This window comes from Megascapheus bottae, chromosome X, assembly GCF_031878675.1.
Source record: "Megascapheus bottae isolate mThoBot1 chromosome X, mThoBot2.hap1, whole genome shotgun sequence".
NCBI lineage: Eukaryota > Metazoa > Chordata > Mammalia > Rodentia > Geomyidae > Megascapheus > Megascapheus bottae.
The window spans coordinates 18,834,554-18,854,420 of record NC_143547.1 but is presented as its reverse complement, the minus strand read 5'-3'; the positions used below and the strand labels follow the sequence as shown (position 1 = coordinate 18,854,420).

Below are 19,867 nucleotides of genomic sequence, written 5' to 3'. Positions count from 1 at the left end.
GCCCTAACTTGAAGTTTTCCCTTGAGTTACCATGAAAATAATGGCCTTAGTATAGAGTTTTAGGACATGAAAGTTCCTTGAATATTTGAGAGGGAATAGAAAAAGCTTCAAACTATTTGGTGGGAACAGTAAACAACTATATTTACCCTGTTCTCAGCCTTGCGCCTGAGGTCCTCTAGGAAGGTGAAATGTCTACCTCTTCACTTCCTTCTATCACATAGGACACTGGGGGCATTGGTGTGGAGAAGACAGGAAGCTATAGGGCCTATGTGAGTGATGAACACATTCCTGGTGGACATGGGTCTGGGACATTAACTTGGACAACAGAGTGAAACAATAAATGAATGTCTTAGTTGGTCAGGATCAAGCCTGATAGGAAAGGAATGTAGACTCTCCATGACAGGAAACACACATGAGGGAGTCTGTCCTGGCTGTCAGTCCAGAGAGGCCTTGTGACCAGGGTAGTGATGTCATACTTATTTATCTAGGTCATAGTGAGTGTGGGATTAAATAGACTTATTCTGAATTTCACAGAATGAGGGTCCAGATGAAAACTAAAGTCTAAGGGAAGACTCAGGAACAACCTGGATTCCCCAAGAAATGATATGACTCACTCATATAGTGAACCTGTGGAACCCACAGATCAGGTAATCAAAAAACTGAGTCTTCATTTCTGAATCTAAGGGACAGGGTAAATTGTGTCAAAAGTCAAGGTGGGATGTCAGCAAACACCAAAGATGGGTAACTTGTGCTTGTTTTCAGACTGAGTACTGATCTCATTTTCAGGTCTTTCTCCCAACCTTCTGAGAGGTGAGTGGTATCATGAGAGGTGTGGGGCTTCTGCCTGGATTCAGGGGGAGGGCGGAGGTAGGAATTATTGCAGGTCAGATCAGTTAGACATCTACTTGCTCATCATCCTGGGGAGGCCCAGGGCTTCAGGGAACCTCACTTTAGCCTCTGAGGCTCGTTACTGGGAGGAGTAAAACTTGGACTGAGTGTGTCCTCTGCCCAAAAAAGGTCTTAGACTAGACCAACAGTGCGTTTTCAAGCTATAGATAAACTCCTTGCATTTTAAGCTCAGGGTGGCTCCAGTCAGCACTGTGGGGAAGAAATGGAGCCAGTGGTTTCTCAGGATGGGCAGGGGGAGAAGAAAAATGATAGCCCAGGCCTGCAAGATGGACCTGGAGATCAACAGAGGGAAAAGGGAAGAGATGCAGACTTTTGAAGACTGATTATGACTCCCTTGAGACCCCACACAAAAGAAAAGCCTTGACTCCTGCTCCCTCTGTCAGCCTTGAGAAATCTCTGTTGGGATGTTCACATGAAATGTGTGTACACTTCTGTTTCACAGGATCCAAGAAGTTGAAGCCTCAGCCTGAGGGAATTCAGTGGAACAACGTGGCCAACAAGAGAAGTATCATAATCAATGTAGAGGCCAGGTGAGGACAGGGATACCCTCCCCTGCTCATACACATGAGACTTCATTACTATTCTTCTTTCCTTTACCTATGAGAAAACCAGGACATCATAGATACATTCATCTCCCCTTAAATCTTTATAATTTCTCACAGAAATAAGTTTTTGGCTTTGGGATTGTGGCCTCAGATGCAGGGATGGAAAGTTCCCAACCTGCCATTGAACACCGAGAACACTGAGCCAGTCCTCCACCCATATGGCCTATACTGCATGGGGTCACCTTGGCTGTTGTCCCTGGTAACGTGTGATGACCTCTCATTGCCTTTTGTTGCATGATAAGGACCATTACACCCATTGTGACAGTGTGCCCCTGGCAAGGTGAGAGTGGTCCAGATATCTCTAGTGGAACTTTGGGGGCCCAGATTGAGTTCAGTAGAAGCTGCCTATTGCAGAACATTGAAGAACTTACAGTCTGCCTCTCTCTGTTGCCTTCTGTATATGTACAGGGACCAGGAGGCAAATTTCTTGGCCTGAAGTAATCAAGCACTCCGTTCTCTCCTAGGGTCAGAATTTAAGATTGAGATACATATGCTTGAATTGGTACCATGTTCTCTATTCACCCCACAACACAGAACTCCACATTACTTAGTACTACACATGCTACCAGCACCCCAGAGACTCAGACTCACTCAGCACCTTGTGCCTTGTTGTGAGATTCCCTGACTCTTAGTCTTCAGGCAATAGATACAAGAAGGATACAGACCTATGTGGCCATAAAGCACCAAAGAGAAGACCAGGGATAAGTCCTAAGGTAGCTGCCAGGAGGAATATTCTCAGCTGAAACTACATTCCTGCTTTCTCTACCACAGGCCTATGAGTCATCATTGAGCTGGTCTCCATCTTATCAAGGACAACCACAATGCCTTTTCATCGGAGGACCCAGCCCTCTGAGCATGAGCAAGTCCCACAGGCCCAAAGAGTGTCATCAAGCCTGGCAGTTGAGCAGGTTCCTCAGGCTGAGGTGCCATCTACTTCTCTGCTCCTCCCTGCTGCAATTGATAGGTCAGGAGGTGGTCTTGATGAGATATTCGGGGAGAGTAATGAGGAAACCAATGAATGCAATGATCAGGGAACAGAAGATCTGTGCCTCTATGATGACGAGATAGTTCATATGGCCCTACGGAAAGAAGCAATATCACTGGTGCCATTTCTGCTATATAAGTATTGGACAAATGAGACAGTTTCTAATGTCGACATGCTGAGTCACATTACAGTAGGCCACAGGCGTTACTTCCCTCTCATCTTAGACAAAGCATCTCTTTTTCTGGAACTCCTCTTCGGTCTTGATATAAAGGAGGTAGACCCAATTCTCCACACACATGTGCTGTTCATAGCTGCAGGAATCACATACGATGGTGTCATGAGTGATGTGCAGGGCATGCCAAAGACAGGCCTGCTGATAATAGTGCTCTGTATCATCTTTATGGAAGGCAATTGTGCCACAGAGGAAGCCATCTGGTATGTGCTTAATAGGATGGAAGTGTATTCAGATAAGGAACACTTTCTTTATGGAAACGCTAGGAAGCTGCTTTTTGAAGATTTTGTATCAGAGCAGTACCTAGAATATCAGCAGGTGCCTGGCAGTGATCCCATTGTCTGTGAGTTCAGGTGGGGCCCAAGAGCCTGTGCAGAAACCACAAAAATGAAAGTGTTAGAACACTGGGCCAAGTTCAGTGGAGTTGACCCCATGGCATACCCGTCACTCTACGAAGAAGCTTTACAAGAAGAAGAGGGAATAAGCACCCCTGACATCACTTCTTTAAGAGAAGAGTGACTGTTCCTTATTTTAAAATCAGTTAGGAAATGATTTCCACCATAACATCTAGTGGAACAGCAATTTCCTGGGACACGGTGAACACTTCTAGCAGTGAAATAAATTACAATACAGAGAAACTCTCTGTTAATCCTTGTGTTATCCATTTTATCCGTAACATCAAAAAAACCAAATATATTGTTTGATTTGGGGTGGCTATGTGTGCACTTATGGGAAATTATATTTTAAAGATAATTCCAACATCTCTGATTTCTTTCTGTAAATTTATTTTAACATTGGCTTTTGATTAGCACACAATTTGATAAGATTTTAAGCAACAGCCTTACTAAGAAAATACAGAGTGAAATGAACTCCAGGAAATGGAAAAAGGAGACTTTTTTCTTTGTTGTTTTTCTTTGCATAGAAAATGTGGGACAAAGTATGAACAAATGAAGCAGTGGTAGCTCCCCAGGCATTAGGACGAATGAACTATACAAGATGAGGCTGAGACTGGGAGGGAAAACCTGGCAGAGACTGAGGGAAGGAGTTATATTTTCCGTAAACAAATGTACTCTTTATCTGACTTATATAACAGTAAATCTCTTTACATCACCTTCATAACAGCAATAAAACATGCACAAAAAGAGAGCAGATATGCCAAATGCCAGTGGCACATGACTGATCCTACTTAGGAGGCTGAGATCTAAAGATGGAGGTTTGAAGCAAATCTCAGCAGAATAGCCTTGAGACTCATATCTCAGATTACCCATCAGAAATACTAAAGTAGAGGGGCCAGGAGTTTGGCCTAGTGGTTAAAGTGCTTGCCTAGCATGCACGAAGACCCAGGTTCAATTCCTCTACCACATACATAGAAAAAAAGCCGGAAGTGGTGCTGAGGCTCACGTGGTAGAGCTCTAGCCTTGAGAAAGTCCAAGGACAGTGCTCAGGCCCTGAGCCCAAGCCCAGGACTGGCAAAAAAAAAAAGAAATACTAAAGTAGAGCTGCAAGCATAAAAATTCAGGGACAGTGTTCATGCCCTGAGTTCAAGCCCAGGACTGTCACACACACACACACACACACACACACACACACAAATATGAAATTACATAATTTGCCAAATTGAGAATGACCAATATCACATTGTTTCTCCTTTACACAGAATATTCTCCCTCCCCAATGAAACACAAAATAAGTCCAGGTTAAAAGAAATTGAAAAGCTAAGAGCAAGAATTTCAATGGGGAAGCAGCTGGCAGAGAGAAAAGCAGCTGGTCTTTGACTCACATTGTAGGATCAATCAGTTTGCGAAGTGACTACTAATGGGGAAAGTTTTCCTGAATTTTATGACAGTTCATTTTAGTTTCCTATCTTCCTGAGCTGCATATCCTTTGATATGTCTAGGAGAAAACATGAACAACATGGAAAGGGTTGGGATCGTTAGAAATGACTGCCTCTGTCATTCACTACAGCTCCAGCACTCACAAGCATAACCCACTTCTTGAATTTAACAGAGGAACAGACCGTACACACAGTCCTGCTACTCAAGTTCAGGACTTAAGAAAGGACTCAGATGCCCTGCATAGGGCTAGGCCCACCGTTGCTGTGAGCCTTGAAAAACACTGAGTAAAAAGGCCAGGCAGCTGCTCTGTGACTTCTATATCAGATTCTAAGAGAGATTGAGGGCATAGTACATTGGGCTTTGCCTTAGCTGAGCAAGAGGCACCTATCATATAGGAAACAAAGGAACAGTAACAAAACTGATTATTCCAGGATCCAGAACTTATGAGGTACTACCTATAACTGGTCCTTGCCTAACCAAGGACTTCAAGTAAATATAAATTGCAAGATCACCCTCACCAGGAGCAGTGGCTGAGGGAGTTTTGGAGGAGCTCACTTGACCACATACCCTGGTGAAAACAGAGGTTCAGATAGATTTATGAAGTCTGTTCATAGAAGACACTTTGTCTCTTCTTTTACTCTGCTTCCTCGTGGATCACTACAATGATTTTGACTTTTCCTTTTTAAGAACCCTAGACCAAGGCTGTTATACTTGGTGTCTCTTAAGGCTAAAGGAAGACATGGTTATGACATGAGGACATTCCATTCACTAGATGATCACAGATACTCAATTCCTGAGTGCAGCTGAAATAATTGAGAGCTATCTATTTGTATTCCAGGGCCACTCTGCTCACACCCAGGACCCTCTCTTAACTATATACCTCAGACAGATCAAATCCTTCCCCTTCAAGGACCTCAGATCAAGGATGTAACCCCCAAAATCTCCAGGAACAGTCCAGCTCCATTCTTGCTATTAAATCTTTAAAGTGCCAACGTAGGATGATCAGACAACTAATTCTTGACTTTTATATGCAGATTTGGTAGAAAGAGATTTGTGTCAACAGAAGACTGTGGCAAGATCCCATAAGGAGGACAGGTGTGATATGGAGCAGGACTGAGGCTCCCGGAACCCAGTAGAGATGATACCCAACCTTACACTTACTTTCAGGATGTACTCACAGAGAAATTTACACAGGCTATGAGGTGTAACCATATCCAGAGTCAAGTGGAAAGACTCAGAAAGCAATGAAGACAGGGATATTACACTTTCAGATTATTAGAGGGACATTTCCGTACTCCCATCAGCCATGGAAACTAAAGGACAAAGTGGCTTGATCGAAGACACCTTCACTTCTGCAAATAGAATTTGTGTTAAAGAGTATAGGGACTTGATTTGATGATTGTAGCTCCTCTACAGTAGAATCTGTTGTGAGGATCAAGGTCATCCCCAATGCTAGAAAGAATAAAGAACAAAGAACAAAGAATGGCTGAAACAACACTTGGGATTGGAGGCAAGGCTGCGGTGGTAGATTATCAGGCAATGAGTGAAAATGTCAAATACAGAGTCCAAGTCCTTGTCTTGGACCTAAAAAGAAAAGAGTATCCCCAATGCACCAATCATCCACCAAAAATCCAGAATCTATATGCATATTTGGATATTTGAAGTCGGATAGGGAACGGAGGAAAACAAGTTGAGGGGTGGGAGTGCGGGGAAGGAAATGGGGACCAAGACATGAGAAAAGGTATCAATGTATGTGAAATAATACACCTTTTTTCTGGAGAATATAATCTAACCCTTCTATTAATCACAATAAAAATATTTGAAAAAATCCAGAATTTGAGCTATGGATCAAAGTGATATAGTTCTAGCTTTGAGCAAAAATGTTTGGGGACTGTTGAGTTCAAGATCCAAAACTGTTTTTTTTTGCCAGTCCTAGGCTTGATCTCAGGGCCTGAGCACTGTCCTTGGACTTTCTCAAGGTTAGAGCTTTACCACTTGAGCCTCAGCACCACTTCCAGCTTTTTTCTATGCATGTGGTAACGAGGAATCCAACCCAGGTCTTTGTGCATGCTAGCAAAACTGATTTTATTTTTAAAGAAATATACCCCACAACACAGAAGCCTGTCACTGGTGCATACCCAAGGGGGCCCATGCCATGTGAGCAGAGGTGGGATGCCTGACTTATGCTCAGGGTCTGACAGAGGGAGAAGAATCTGCTTTTGAATGTAGCAGAGGCACCAGGCACTGTTGGAAGAGAAGGTGAGTTCTGAGGGAGACCAGCAGTAAGCCAAGGAATCTCATGCCTCCCTTCCCTGGGTCCTTTAGGGCCTCATGCAGGGTGACTGGGCAGCTGATTGCTGACTAGTGCATCATGGTCTGGGAGAGGGGAGGGGCTTGGTGGAAGGAGCACTACCTCAGCAGAGGGATGGGGACCAGGTCTATAGGGAGTCAACATCCAGGGGTCCAGGACCCAGGACAAATAAAGGTCAATACTGCCTCTACTTCCACATGGAGTCCCATTCCTCACTGAAGTCTGAAATCTGAGGAGGAGAGTCAGGTGCTGAGAGGGTCCAGGTTGTGCCTAGAGTAAAGGGCAGGACTCAGGGAGGAATGAGAGACAGAGGGCTCCTTCATACCACAGCAGCCCTCAGAGGCCCAGGTCAGAGTGGCCTGACTCAAGTCATTTGTCTGGGTGTGTGTGACTACTAGGGCTTGAACTCAGGGCCTGGGCCCTTTCCTTGAGCATTTGTGCTCAAGGTTAGCACTCTACCATTTGAGCCATAGCTCCCAACGGGGCCTTTTGGTGGTTAACCAGATATAAGATTCTCATGGAGTTTTCTGCCCAACATGCCTTCCAACCAAGATCCACAGAGCAGCTTGGACAGGTTTAAATTCCTCCAAACCCCAAAACACACCTCACTACAGCCACACCTGATCTATTAGTTATGATAAAACCATGGGACCATGAGAAAATTAGTATCTCCTTCCACTTCAAATGACTGAGAGAAGCATGATTATGGATTTAAAAAGGTGATTTTAGATGATCCAGAGAGAATTCTCAGCCTTGCACATATCAAGGTGAAGACCAGCCTGTTCTCTCTCCAGCCACACTGCTCACTTCCTGTCCTGTCAAGACAGCAGCACCTCCTGTAAAAACTGGGTCCTGGGTCTCAAAGCCTGCTTTTGAGGTGCTCACAGGACAGGAACAAGGTCTGTGAGTAGAAAAAGCAACTTCTGATGGCAGACAGAGGAAATCCATCCCTCAAGCAATTCCCTTGCATCCCTCTTTGAATTAGCATGAACAGGAGTTTAAACAACTCCTGTTAGGCAACTCAGTACAGCAACAGAACCAGTGCTCCATGCAATCATCCCATCTCAAGAGATGCTGGGAAACCTAGCCTTAGTGTGAGGTTCAAAGAAGGGAGAGGCTTACCTTTCAGAGCAGTCCAGGTGAAAGCAGAGGATGGACAGAAGAACCTCCCACCTATAAAGTCTTCCACAATTATTCAGCTTCACCTTACTGTGATGCCCACAGAGGTGAGAGGTGGGGCTCTAAACAGGACAGTGCCTCCTTCTAATAGAGAGTTCGTAAAGTATGAGCAGTAATGTCTTTGCTTCCAGGTAATAGTTTATAAAGTTTCCCTAAAGAAGTAAGGAACCTCTACTAGAGTTTTAGTTTCGTATCCTTGACTTTAAATGCAAAAATATTTCAGGACAAGTCATAATGCACAGGAAATTGGCAGAACTTTACTGACAAGCAAAAGGTGAGAAACATTGAACTTTAACTTTTTAAAATAGTTATGGCTTTTTATTGTTCTTGTAAAGGTGATACACAGACAGACTACAGTTTCATAAGTCAGGTAATGAATACATTTCTTTTTGGAAAATGTCTCCCCTTACTTTGCTTTCTCTCAAGTCTCCCTTCCTCAAACACAAGCCACCACTGGTGCATTTGTTTACCCTTTGTCCCTACATTTCTGTAAGCTCCCCCTTCCCTCCCAAGGACAGATAAACACACAAGGCACAAAGAAAACAAAAATAATAGTAAAGTTTATACCCTCCTATTTACATTTATCTTAATCCTTTTGATAAATGGCAAGGTTTGACAGAGTTATTCTAAGTAGAGTATTTTTGTTCTGACACCTGGCACACTTAATCACTATTGTTGTTACACTTTAATCACTTGGTCTCTGGGACTCTGAGACTGATCTCATTCAATTTTGATCATTCTCTTCAGGCATTCCTTCAAAGAAAGGATGTATTCTGCCATTCATTATTTTTTTAACACAGTTGTCTATACTTAAGATAAGTATTTTGTGCCTGGAGGGGTCATTTTCTCCAGTATTTGCTTTTCTAGGAAAAAATGTGTTTTTTCTAAAACATGTCCTTGCTCTATTTTCAGAGCACATTAATTATTTGGGGTTCAGCAAGCAAGGTCAGGTGGAGAAAGTTGCTCTGGATTTTTTCTTTTTCTTTGTAGGAATACTACAGTTTATAATGGAGTGTAAGGGTTAAAGCAAAGAAGATAGTACTTCTATGTTTTTAAATATGGTGTTTGTATCTGAATTCCTGCTTGTACTTTACCACACTTCATTGTCTTTAATCTGGGCTGCCCCATGATTTTGAGATTCTTTTTTTCAATTAAATATAGTTATTGCTACAATAAAGGTGATGTCAAGTAATCAGTGCATTTCTTTTTAGACAATGTAACCCCTTCCTTTACTCTCACCCAGTTTTCTCCTGCTGTTCCTGCCCCCCTTCACACTCACAAGTTGTATATTTCCTTTACAACATACTATCTAGTAAGTACCACTGCTGCATTTATTCATCCTTTTTGCCTCCATATTTTGAAATCTGTAAAGGAAAAGTACCAGGGTCTCTGAGAGGATGAAATGGCAGCTGAGGATGCATAAAAGGAACCCCTCCCCAGCAGAAGCTCAACAATGCATCTACACTCACCTTGTCTGAACAGCACTCAAAGCATCTAGTGAGCAGTCCCCAAAGCATGCTCACTCCTTGATTACACTCGAGAAGGCTCTGAGGGTAAAAACCTTTGTTTGAAGCCAGGTCCTCTTAGCTCATGTCTGTAATCCTAGCTACTCAGGGGGCATTGATATGAGAATTGAGGATCCTAGCCAGCCTAGGCAGGAAAAGCTGTGAAACTCACATCTCTATCCACTAAAAAAGGAAGAAAAGTGCTGACACAACACCCAGGCCCTGAGTTAAAGCCCTAGAACCAGCACAAAATAAAAACCAAACATCTAACTGTGCTGTGGAAGACCAGAGGTCCTGACTCTGGGTGGGGTCAAAGTGAATAAACAGGTAGACTGAAGAATTCTCCACTAAACAAATGGATTCTAACTAGTTATCTAGTCTTGTAATCAGCACGATATAATTGGACAACTACTGAGACTTGTGTCTCTATCTATAATAGATTATGGCAAGAGCTTTATTCTGAGGTCTGAGCATTGAGCAGTGAGGCCTCAGCTCTGCCAATGGTGGTGGTGAGATTCGGAGATTGAACAGAGTATGCTTTCCTTAGATAGAAGGTCCTGAAATAATCCAGCACAACCTCTGTTACAGTTGACTGGCTCTGTCCTTTATCTCCCCCTTCCCTATTTTCAAATTGCTTTATTCATTCCTGCCTCAGGGGCTGAGGAATTAACAACCTTGGACTAAGATTTTGGGGGAAAAATGTCCCAGTCACTGAGACAGGTCCTGGTGGGATTTAGGGGTGGACAGAAAAAGCTGTTTGAGATGCTTCACAAATAATCTAATTCCAGCTCTATTGTCAGCCCTGCCCACAGAGAAATCTAGTCAGGTGACTCCCTAGTCCTTTGTTCATCCCCAGTGGATGATGAGAGTCAAGGCTTGGTATGAGAAGAAAATGAAGAGGTCTGGGATAGGAGCTCAGAAATACTTGAGATCAATGAGAGGACCCAGGAATGAGGCTGGAGTGTTTCTCAGAATCCTGATGTTTTTCTGTTGATCCTTTCTCATTCAGACCTGCGGATCTTCTTCATGGTCTTTTAACTTCTACCAAGAGTTTAGAAAAAAAAGAAAAAGTTACACCATTGAGTGGAATGACAAGGACAGAAAAGGAATGAAGAAGATCTTTGACTTTTGTTTCAGGCTTCTCAGGGAAGCCTGTACCTGATGTATTTCTAGGGAGGTCCCATACAACCTTTTGGAGAAATGATGGCTCAATTTGGTTTCTGGGTCTGAGATTCGACTCAGGACTAGGTAGAGGAGGAACAGGGCCATCATTTAGTAGAGTGAGAAGACACTGGGCAGTGCTAAAAGCCAAGGTGAGGATTTAGAAAGGCTTGGAATCACCCTGCATGTTTCCAGCCCCACAACTGCTTTGAGGCTGCTAAGGCCCCATCCAGAGGACAAGGAGGTTGCTTTAGGACTTTAGCATGTGTATCTGACAGAGGCCAGGTGTTTGGTAAAAGAACACAGTTTCAGCAGATGAGCAATTCAGGTCCTATAGAAAGTCAAGGTGAGAAATAAAACAGGAACGAGGGGCCCAAGACCCATTCGAATTTGGAGTACAAACTTGACCCTAGTTTGGGGACAAGTGTTGTCCTTCAACTTTGAAATCTTTCCTTCTTTTTAGTTTAGATATGACTGTACTTTAGTGCCTGACACTTCTGCTCACTGGCTAGCACTCTCCCAAGTGAACCATGCCTCCAATTCATGAACTTTGAAGTCTGGAGGAGGTAGTTCAAGGGATGAAAGAGGCAGTAGTGGTGTAAATCAAGGGGAACACTCAGGGAGACACAAAGACACACCGTGCTGTGGAACAGAGATCAACCTCCATTCTCCCTTATTGCTGGAAGACCCTGAGCTTTGGCTAGTCAGGGCATCTTCACTTTTGTCTTTGGGCTGGTTTCAGGAAGGAATGGTGTTGGTCTTACATGTGTGGCATCTGCTCAGCAGAGCCCTGAGCTGAGCATCCTGTCTCTCTTTGCAGCCCAAGACACTTTCTGTCATCGCTCTGCGGAAAGCTGTCATGATTGGCTTTCTACTCAGGGTTTGGTTGGTTCTTAGGATATGGTGTGGCAGTGACCTTGTCCTGAAAGTTGCATCTGCAGGTCAATAGAGGAGAAACGTCAAGGACTCATAAGGAAATGAGAGCACAGCTCAAAAAGATAAGCTATGAGCCCTTAATTATCTGTCAGCTGTAAGAAAGCAAGTGAGTGGTGTTTCTATGAACTGCATCTCCATTTATGTATTCTAGGATTTAGGAGGGCGAGGCCTCAGGGATGGCCATCACTGGTCAGCTAAGAAAGTTTTCTAGAATCTATTACTAATTAATATGATGAGCGACGGCCCCTCCTCACTGAGCCACTCAGAGCTAGACCCAAAAAATCCTTCCCATCAGGCATGGGAAACCTACGAAGCCTTTGTGGATTGGCCTCTCCTTCATTTTCTGGTATCACACAGAAATAGGCTTTGGTTTCTCAGGTACACAGAACACACACCAAGTGCCTGGACAGAGGAAGGTTTTCCCCAGAAAGTAGAATGGAGAGTGTTCTGTTCTGCCAATCATGGTAATAAGATGCTGAAGGCACTCAGAGGAAGCTTTGCGCAGGTCCTGGATCCCCCTACATCTGTACTGTATTTACTTTCTTTGGGTCATCAGTGCATGCAAGTTTACCTAATAATCCCCTATCCCTTTCCAACACAGAGATACCTGGGAGTCACACTCTGTTTCTTTGATCCATTCATAGGGAATGCCTGGGGGGTAATGTGGGTGAATACAATGAGCAGTGTGCATTCACCTTTAATGTAGGAACTGCAAAAAATCCAGCAATGGCACTTACTCTCATTCCTCTGTCAAGGTTGATTCTAGCCAAGAGAATACTCCCAGCTTTCCTGTATAACTCATTTCTAGAATAGTGTTATATGAAGCCTAGACTTGGATTCTGGATCTGCATCTCAACCTTCCTAATTATGATTGGCATATATTCTTGAAGAACAAGACATATTACTTAATCCCTCAAGGAAGATGTGTAACAGGCTTTTGAGAACCATCAAGAGGGCACTGACACTTGAAATCACTCAACTGTTCCATCTTTCCACTACGTGTGCTCTCTTCACTGAGTATCTGCTTACTTTATGTCTGTTCTGTTGTCATGAGCTCTCATAATCAGAGAACCCAGCCCTCCAAGCTTGAAGGAGGCCCTCAGGCCCATACAGACTCAGCAGGCCAGGTGGGTGAATACCTGAGGAACAGGTCATTTCCCTCATGTAAATCATAGAAAGGGATTTGGTAGACAGCATAAATCCTGAATTTAACACACTGAAGGTCCAGATGCTAATGGAAATCAAGATGGGGGTCTTGGTAATGACTGAGCTTCCCCTGGAAATAATATTACATGTTCATGTGGTAACATTGGAGAGCATTCTTGCCCTTAATTTCAGATTGAATCCTAATCTAAGTCCTACTCTCTGACCGAGGTGACTGGTATCATGAAAGGTATGGGGCTCCTCCCTGGATATAATGGGAGGACCAAGGTAGGAGTGAAAGGGTATTGCCATTCATGTCAGAGGTAAACGTCAAGCTCGGACCACCCTGGGGAGACCAGGGCAGAGTTCCCAATCTTGCACTTGACAAGTGAGGACTGAAGAAGTCCCCAGTTCACATGGGCAACACCACTTTTGGTCATCAGATATACCCGATTGAAGTATAGCCAGAAGTGTGCCCTTTTAAAAGTATTTTGTTCTATCTCAGGCACCTAAACAATATGCCTGACATTTTTTTTCTCAGGCCAGAGGAGAGGTGTGGTCCTAGTACATCTAGGGAAATATTCAGGGCCTAGAGTAAATTTAGAGGAAGTAATTTGTCTGTCACTGAACTTGAAAAACTCATGCAGTCTAGCATATCCTTTTTTTGCCAGTCCTGTGCTTGAGCTCAGGGCCTGAGCCCTGTCCTTGGACTTTCTCAAGGCTAGAGCTCTACCACTTGAGCCTCAGCACCACTTCCGGCTTTTTTCTATATGTGGTACCGAAGAATCGAACCCAGGTCTTCATGCATGCTAGGCAAGCACTTTAACCACTAGGCCAAACTCCCGGCCCTAGCATATCCTTTTCATTGATCTGTAGGTCCAATATTGTCTTTGCTCAAGGGACAGGGGTCTTCTTCAGTGCTTATTGTGTGTGTTCCAGAAACCAACAGATAAAGGTTTTAGAGGAGTCAGGGTCCTCATGTAACAAAGTAGGAGTCAAAAGGCAAAGTCAGCTGCACACTCTGAATAGATACTGCAGGGTTCACTCACTCTAGAACACAAGAGACCCCACAGCACTAAGCCCTATGCACATCCTACCAGAAGATCTCAGAGCCTTAGACTGTTAAGTTCCTGTACTTCACTTTTCACTTACTGACTCAGGGTTTCATGCAAGAGGCAGTTATTAGACAGGAGCCTGTGTGACACTAAAGTACCAAAGAGAAGACTTATAAAGGGCTGTGTGAGAGCTACCAATAGGTTAACTGCAGCTGTCACTACTCACCTGGTGCCAATATCCAAGAGGTCTATCAATCCCCATCACTGAAGTCCTGCCCATCTTTACCTGTGATGCTGAAGGGAAATCCTGATCCAGGCTTCCAAGCTTAAGGGAGGGCCCCATGGCCTAAAGGATGCTATGGACTATTTGGGGGAGCTCATTCCCAAGACTAAAGAGGAAGCTACTGCCAACACTTGCTCCTCCTCTGTTCCTGTGATTCTCCATACCACCAGGGAGATGTCAGCAGGCCTCGTGGGTGAGCTGGCTCTGAAGGCAGAGGAGGAGGAGAAGGAATCTGGAAATCAAGAATTACAAGATTTTTACCCCCACAATAGCCAGGCAAATGTTGTGTATTTGCATCATGATGCAATATTATTGGTGACATACCTGCTCTTCAAGTCTGGAAGGAAGTTGCTGACCACCAAGGCAGAAATGCTGAATTACATCCCCAGTGATCGTCAGAATAACTTCTCAGTGGTCTTAAGGAAAGCACAGAGCTACATGTTATAGTCTTTGGCATTGGCATGAAGAAAATGGATTCCATTTTCCATTCCTATGACCTTGTCACTGCATCTGGATCAAACATGGTGTGACTATGAGTGATATCCTGGGCATGACCAAGGCAGGCCTCCTGTTAAGCAGTCTCCACATTTTCCTCATAGGGGGAAACTATGCCATGGAAGAAGACATCCGGCAGGTGCTGAGTGAAATGGGAGAATATATTGGAATAGAACCTTGTATCTATGGAAATCCTACGAAGCTGATTATGGAAGATTGTATGCAGGAACAGTACCTAAAATACTAGCAACTGATCAGAAGGGCTCTTGCTTGAAATGAATTTGTCTCAGCTGAGAAAGCCAGGGCTTTACAAGGGCTTGGATGATAGCTTAAGGTAGCAGGAGTCCCCAACCACTCATCCCACAAAGGGACCAACAAAATCTAACTGTTGTGCCAGGGAAAGAAGCAAGCCAGAGCCATCTGCTACTATTTGCAGATAATTTGAGATGAACAAGTCTAAACTCTATGATGACTGGAGGTGACAAAGTGGACAGAGAGAGATGTTCCCCCCTCCATAGCAGATCCACAGTGTCACAGTCATGTTCTCCCAATATTTCCTTTGGTGGTGCATCACTGTGACGAGAACCCTTCCCAGTCACTCACCTACCTTAATACACAGGGGATCTGGGAGTCCTAGTTTTGTTTTGAACTAACATGGTTAGGGGCTTGTCTGTTGACATAGTCTTTTTAAAAGCACAGGGTGAACAGAGGAAGCCCTTACTCTAGTAGAGAGACTCAAATGAACGAATCTGGACCCCTTTGTCAGGCTTCCATCAAAGGCACTGATCAGTTGAACCCTTTTTACCCATTTCTAGTCCTCTGTTCAGGTCTCTGGTTACATGAATCCACATCTTTGATCTTGGGTCCTTCGGGTCCTTCAAGGGATGTGATCCTGGCTCTATTAGCACTTGCCTTAGAGCTCAAATTAGTGGGAGATTACCTGCTCAGACAGATGAAGCCACAATCTTCTAAAGGCATCTGTGCTTTCATCTATGCTTTTTCATCTACACACTCGGGGGAATATTTTCTCAAGGAAGATTCACTTCCCCTCCTTCACCCACATTAGGAAACCTTGGCAGATGATAATTTTCTCCTGAAATAGTTGGATGGGGTGGGCTCTGACTATGTGAAGGGTTCATATGAGATAAGAACAAAAGGAACTCAGGTACAAGTGGTTCATATGTGTAATCCAAGTTACCCAAGATTCAAAGGTAACTCAGGCAACAAAGTCCCTGAGACTCTTATTGTCAGTTATCCACCAAAAAGGGAGCTAGAACTGTACCAAGAGAGGTTTAGCATTAGTACTGAGCAAAAAAATATAGCACTGAGACAGTGCCCAAGCCCTGAAATGAGGCCCAGGACCAGTAGTAAAATAAAAATCGAATGAAAGTCCCAATCCCACCCCTAGTTACACCATTGTTGTTATTCTTACATACCTTAGATTGTTAGGCTAGGGTCAGAACCCCTTCCTTTCATTGCCTCAAGACACTGGCAATGACATCCCTAATCCAAGGTCCTTGGAAGAGAGTGGCCTGGGGTCACTGAGAGTTCCATGTATAAGCAGAGGAGGGACAGAGGAAATATTGACCCCAGAAGAAAAGCCCACAAACAATTCCAAAGCACTGCTGTTCTCAGCTATTCGCTGGTAATAGCCTACTCAGGTTATTGGCCTTACGTTAGGATGAATTAGAGAAAATGAGACATGGGAAATAGCAGATATAAATTTATAGACAAACACTGTATTCATAAATAGCTTGATTAAAAACACATGAGCACTATTCTTTATACTATTCTTATACTCCCTCATAAGCTGCAATGTTTGGTAAAAAGGAAAAACAAGTTGAAAAGCTTCTCTCTCCCTCTGACCCGTTCTGCTTGCCCAAATAATTAGTGTGCTCTGGGAACTGAACAAAGATATTTTTAAGAAAATTATTGTTAGAAAATTACTCTTTTGGCACAAAACAAGTTTAAGGGAGAAATTTTATTTTGGGAATGGGCACTTGTTTTGGTGGGAGTGTGGGATGGAATCCTTCCTTTACTTGAAAGGACGCCCAAATTTTAATGACCCAGTTTAATGAGCAGACCAACCTCAAATCTTTGGAGCAATTAATAAGACAGGTCAATATCACCAATGACAAAACAAAGCTGGTTTTCAGCATTTTACATCCCTAATCCTAGCTATATAGGAGGCTAAGATCTGAGGACTAGAGGTCAAAGTCATTATGGTCAGTAAAGACCCTGAGACATTTATCTCCAAGTTAAAAGCAGAAAACTAGAAATGGACCTGTGGCTCAAAGTACTAGAACACTTCCCTTGAGCACAAAAGGCAAAGGCAATGCTTAGGCCCTGAGTTCAATTTTTCAATATTGGCACAAAAAATGCCAAAGGTACCAGGTGTTTGACCAAAAGGAAACACTTATCCTAAAGTGATTATGAGCTATATTCCAGCCTTCATTTCTACCACACATACCAGTGATGGTAAAATACTCATTATGTGTTATCTGTGTGCCTATACCTATTTCAGGGCTGTGAATTATTCTTTCTTATTCCCGCACATTATTCCTTATCTTGCTCAATTTTTATCCTAATATGTTCTCAAATTCTTTATTATGTTTAAATCAAGAACTCATTACCCAAAGGCCAGGCAGACACTTCCTGTGATTTGGAGATTTCCTCCCCAGAGCCTCCTAGTCACTGATCTGGTGACAGCCTAACCAATCCTATTGCCTCTTCACTAGCTATAGCACACATGACATTCTGGTTGTTGCACTGTAATCTTTGAGTTTAGATTCCCAGTCATTTAAGTGAATGAGAGGAGAGCTTAGGGTTTTGAGAGGAGCCAAACTTACTTTTGCCAGATGCACAACAATAATCTAGCTGCACCATCGCTGCTGTGAGCCTGGCACATGTCACTATACTGGTAGGAAGATGCATCCTTATGCTTCAGGAAGGTCTTCCTTCCCATGGCCCATACTGAATTTGGCCAACTCATACTGTTGTCCTTGGGCAAGTGAAGCAAATGGAAGAATACCTAACTACCTCTGTTTTCTGGGAAGTTCATGAAGGCCAGCAGAAAGGCATGATCTGGTCATTTCTATGTGATCAGAGTAGCCCACTGTGAAAACAGAAGAGTCTGTTAACAATAGAATAGTAGGGATCTCACAGACTTTAGCCCACTGTTCTTTTTAATCTTGGAGGCCAACTGTTGTCCTTGAAGGCTGTATCTTAAGTGGAAGAGAGTTATCTTACTGAGTCATATATGCTCCACAGATCAGGAAGTAATGCTCTTGAGCGGCAGTGTCTTTAGATAACCCAGCAGACAGACTCTAGGGGAGGTCAGAGGCCAAGGTTGGATGCACACTTAAATGTGTATTAAGAGCCCTCCAATCCTGGAATGGAGGGCACCCCACATTGCCCATGCCCATATGCTCATGAAGCCCCAGAGCCTCAGCCTTCCTTAGCCTGCTCCCTGTGGAGCTGTCTCATTTTCTACCTCAGGCTCTCAGAGAGCAGACCTACCAGGGAGACAGGAGATTCTATAACTCTAGAGTACCACACAGAAAGAGCCCATGTGAGAGCCTCCAAGGGTAAAGCTCTCAGGTAAGGCCATGTGCATGTTTCTTCTCTTCCCAAGACCTAGAAATCTTCCTCACAGAGCTTCTGCCCACCTCACTCCCTGTCATCCTCAAGGAAAGCTGTGATGCCTCAGAGTCAAATGAATCACACTCCTCCCAAGCTTGAGCGATGCCTTCAATCCCAAAGAAAAAAGCCATGAGTCTGGTGGGTGAGATGCTTTCATGACTGAGGAGGGGCCCCTAACATGGCCTCTTCCTACTCCTCTCCTCCCTTTGTAAACACCTTACATCAAGGACCTGTTGATGAGCTATCTCATTGTCCTAAGTTCTCACATACCTTCTTTTCTTCTGTCTAGCACCATGGTTTCCATTCCACTGGCTCTACATAATAAGATTTTCAGAAACCATTCCACTGAAGAGGTTGAGAGCCTCAGTTTGCTGAAAATGTGTACTGTTAGGTCTCATCACTTTTCCATGTTACCAACCTTTTCCTGTAATCATCTCCCTTCTTCTGTTCCATTAAACTCAACACCCAACCTCTTCTGGCTGCCTCCTCTGGAGGTGCTAACAAATTACCTGTAACAAATCCATGAATACTACATGTAGAAATCCACACATCTGCCACAGATTTGTGTACTATGCTGTCAATTGTCCCCTAGACAGAAATTTTCAAGCTAGACTAAGTTGAGATAGAAGTACAAGCCTTCTTGGGAGTCAACACTTGTTTAGATTTTTCTGATGACTTTCAGGGAGTCTTACATTTTGTTCCATAATGAGATATTACTTCAATTATAATCCTAAAGGAAGGAGGATTTCTGAGGACACTTGGCTTTTGATGTAGGATTTTTGTTTGCTTCATGTTTGAAAGTAGACACCAGAGTCATAAAAAATAGGAGTTTCTCATCTATGTGGTTTGCAGTTGGATTACCCTCATTAGTGGGGAATTAATATCAACTATCTAATGAACAGAACGTATATACAGCATGGAATACTCATAGAAGTCACAAGTTAATGCTTAGTGTTCGTACTAGGTTATATCTGAAATTTTAGCTCACTTTCTTTTTTTTGTTTTTTTGTTTTTTTGTGGGTCCTGGGGCTTGAACTCTCACCTAGGTACTGTCCCTAAGCTCTTTTTTTGCCAGTCCTGGGCTTGAGCTCAGGGCCTGAGCACTGTCCTTGGATTTTCTCAAGACTAGAACTCTACCACTTTTCTGGCTTTTTTCTATGTATGTGGTACTGAGGAATCGAACCTGGGTCTTCGTACATGGTAGACAAGCACTCTACCACTAGGCCAATCTCCCGGCCCTCTCACTTTCTTTCTTTTGTCAGTCATGGGGAGTAAACTCAGGACCAGGCCATACTTTTTACTACAGACTAGTGCTCTATCCCTGCGAACCACAGTACCAGCTCCAGTTTTTCAGTGATTAATTGGAGATAAGAGTGTCATGGACTTCCCTGCATAGCAACCCTCAGCTTTCAGCCTCCTGAGTAGCTAGGATTACAACCATGTGAAATTAGTGCCCAGCTTAAGTCACCTTTGTTGTATTGTTTCTTGCCTAGAATCTGTTCCCCAGGAAAATACTGGCTTCTGCATATTGCATCTGTACTGGTATTCAGGTATCACTGGTGGGATCACAGATGATTTTACTCAAGTAGGA

The 19,867-nt window shown here is 43.5% G+C and overlaps 1 protein-coding gene and 1 long non-coding RNA gene across 2 annotated transcripts; one reads left to right on the top strand and one right to left on the bottom strand.

Annotated features, from left to right (window-relative positions):
• The first annotated feature begins 518 nt into the window (after positions 1–518).
• LOC150040544 (melanoma-associated antigen 11-like) lies at positions 519–3,369 on the top strand. Its single transcript, XM_090327242.1, has 3 exons — positions 519–647; positions 1,352–1,439; positions 2,286–3,369. Exon 3 carries the CDS (start codon positions 2,336–2,338, stop codon positions 3,248–3,250), a length of 915 nt encoding a protein of 304 aa, XP_090183368.1. The 5' UTR covers positions 519–647; positions 1,352–1,439; positions 2,286–2,335; the 3' UTR covers positions 3,251–3,369.
• Positions 3,370–11,516: 8,147 nt separating this feature from the next.
• LOC150040543 (uncharacterized) lies at positions 11,517–14,552 on the bottom strand. Its single transcript, XR_016533810.1, has 3 exons — positions 14,464–14,552; positions 14,143–14,371; positions 11,517–11,657 (listed from the first exon to the last, which is right to left on the bottom strand). It is a non-coding gene; the product is annotated as an uncharacterized LOC150040543 (long non-coding RNA).
• Positions 14,553–19,867: the final 5,315 nt, after the last annotated feature.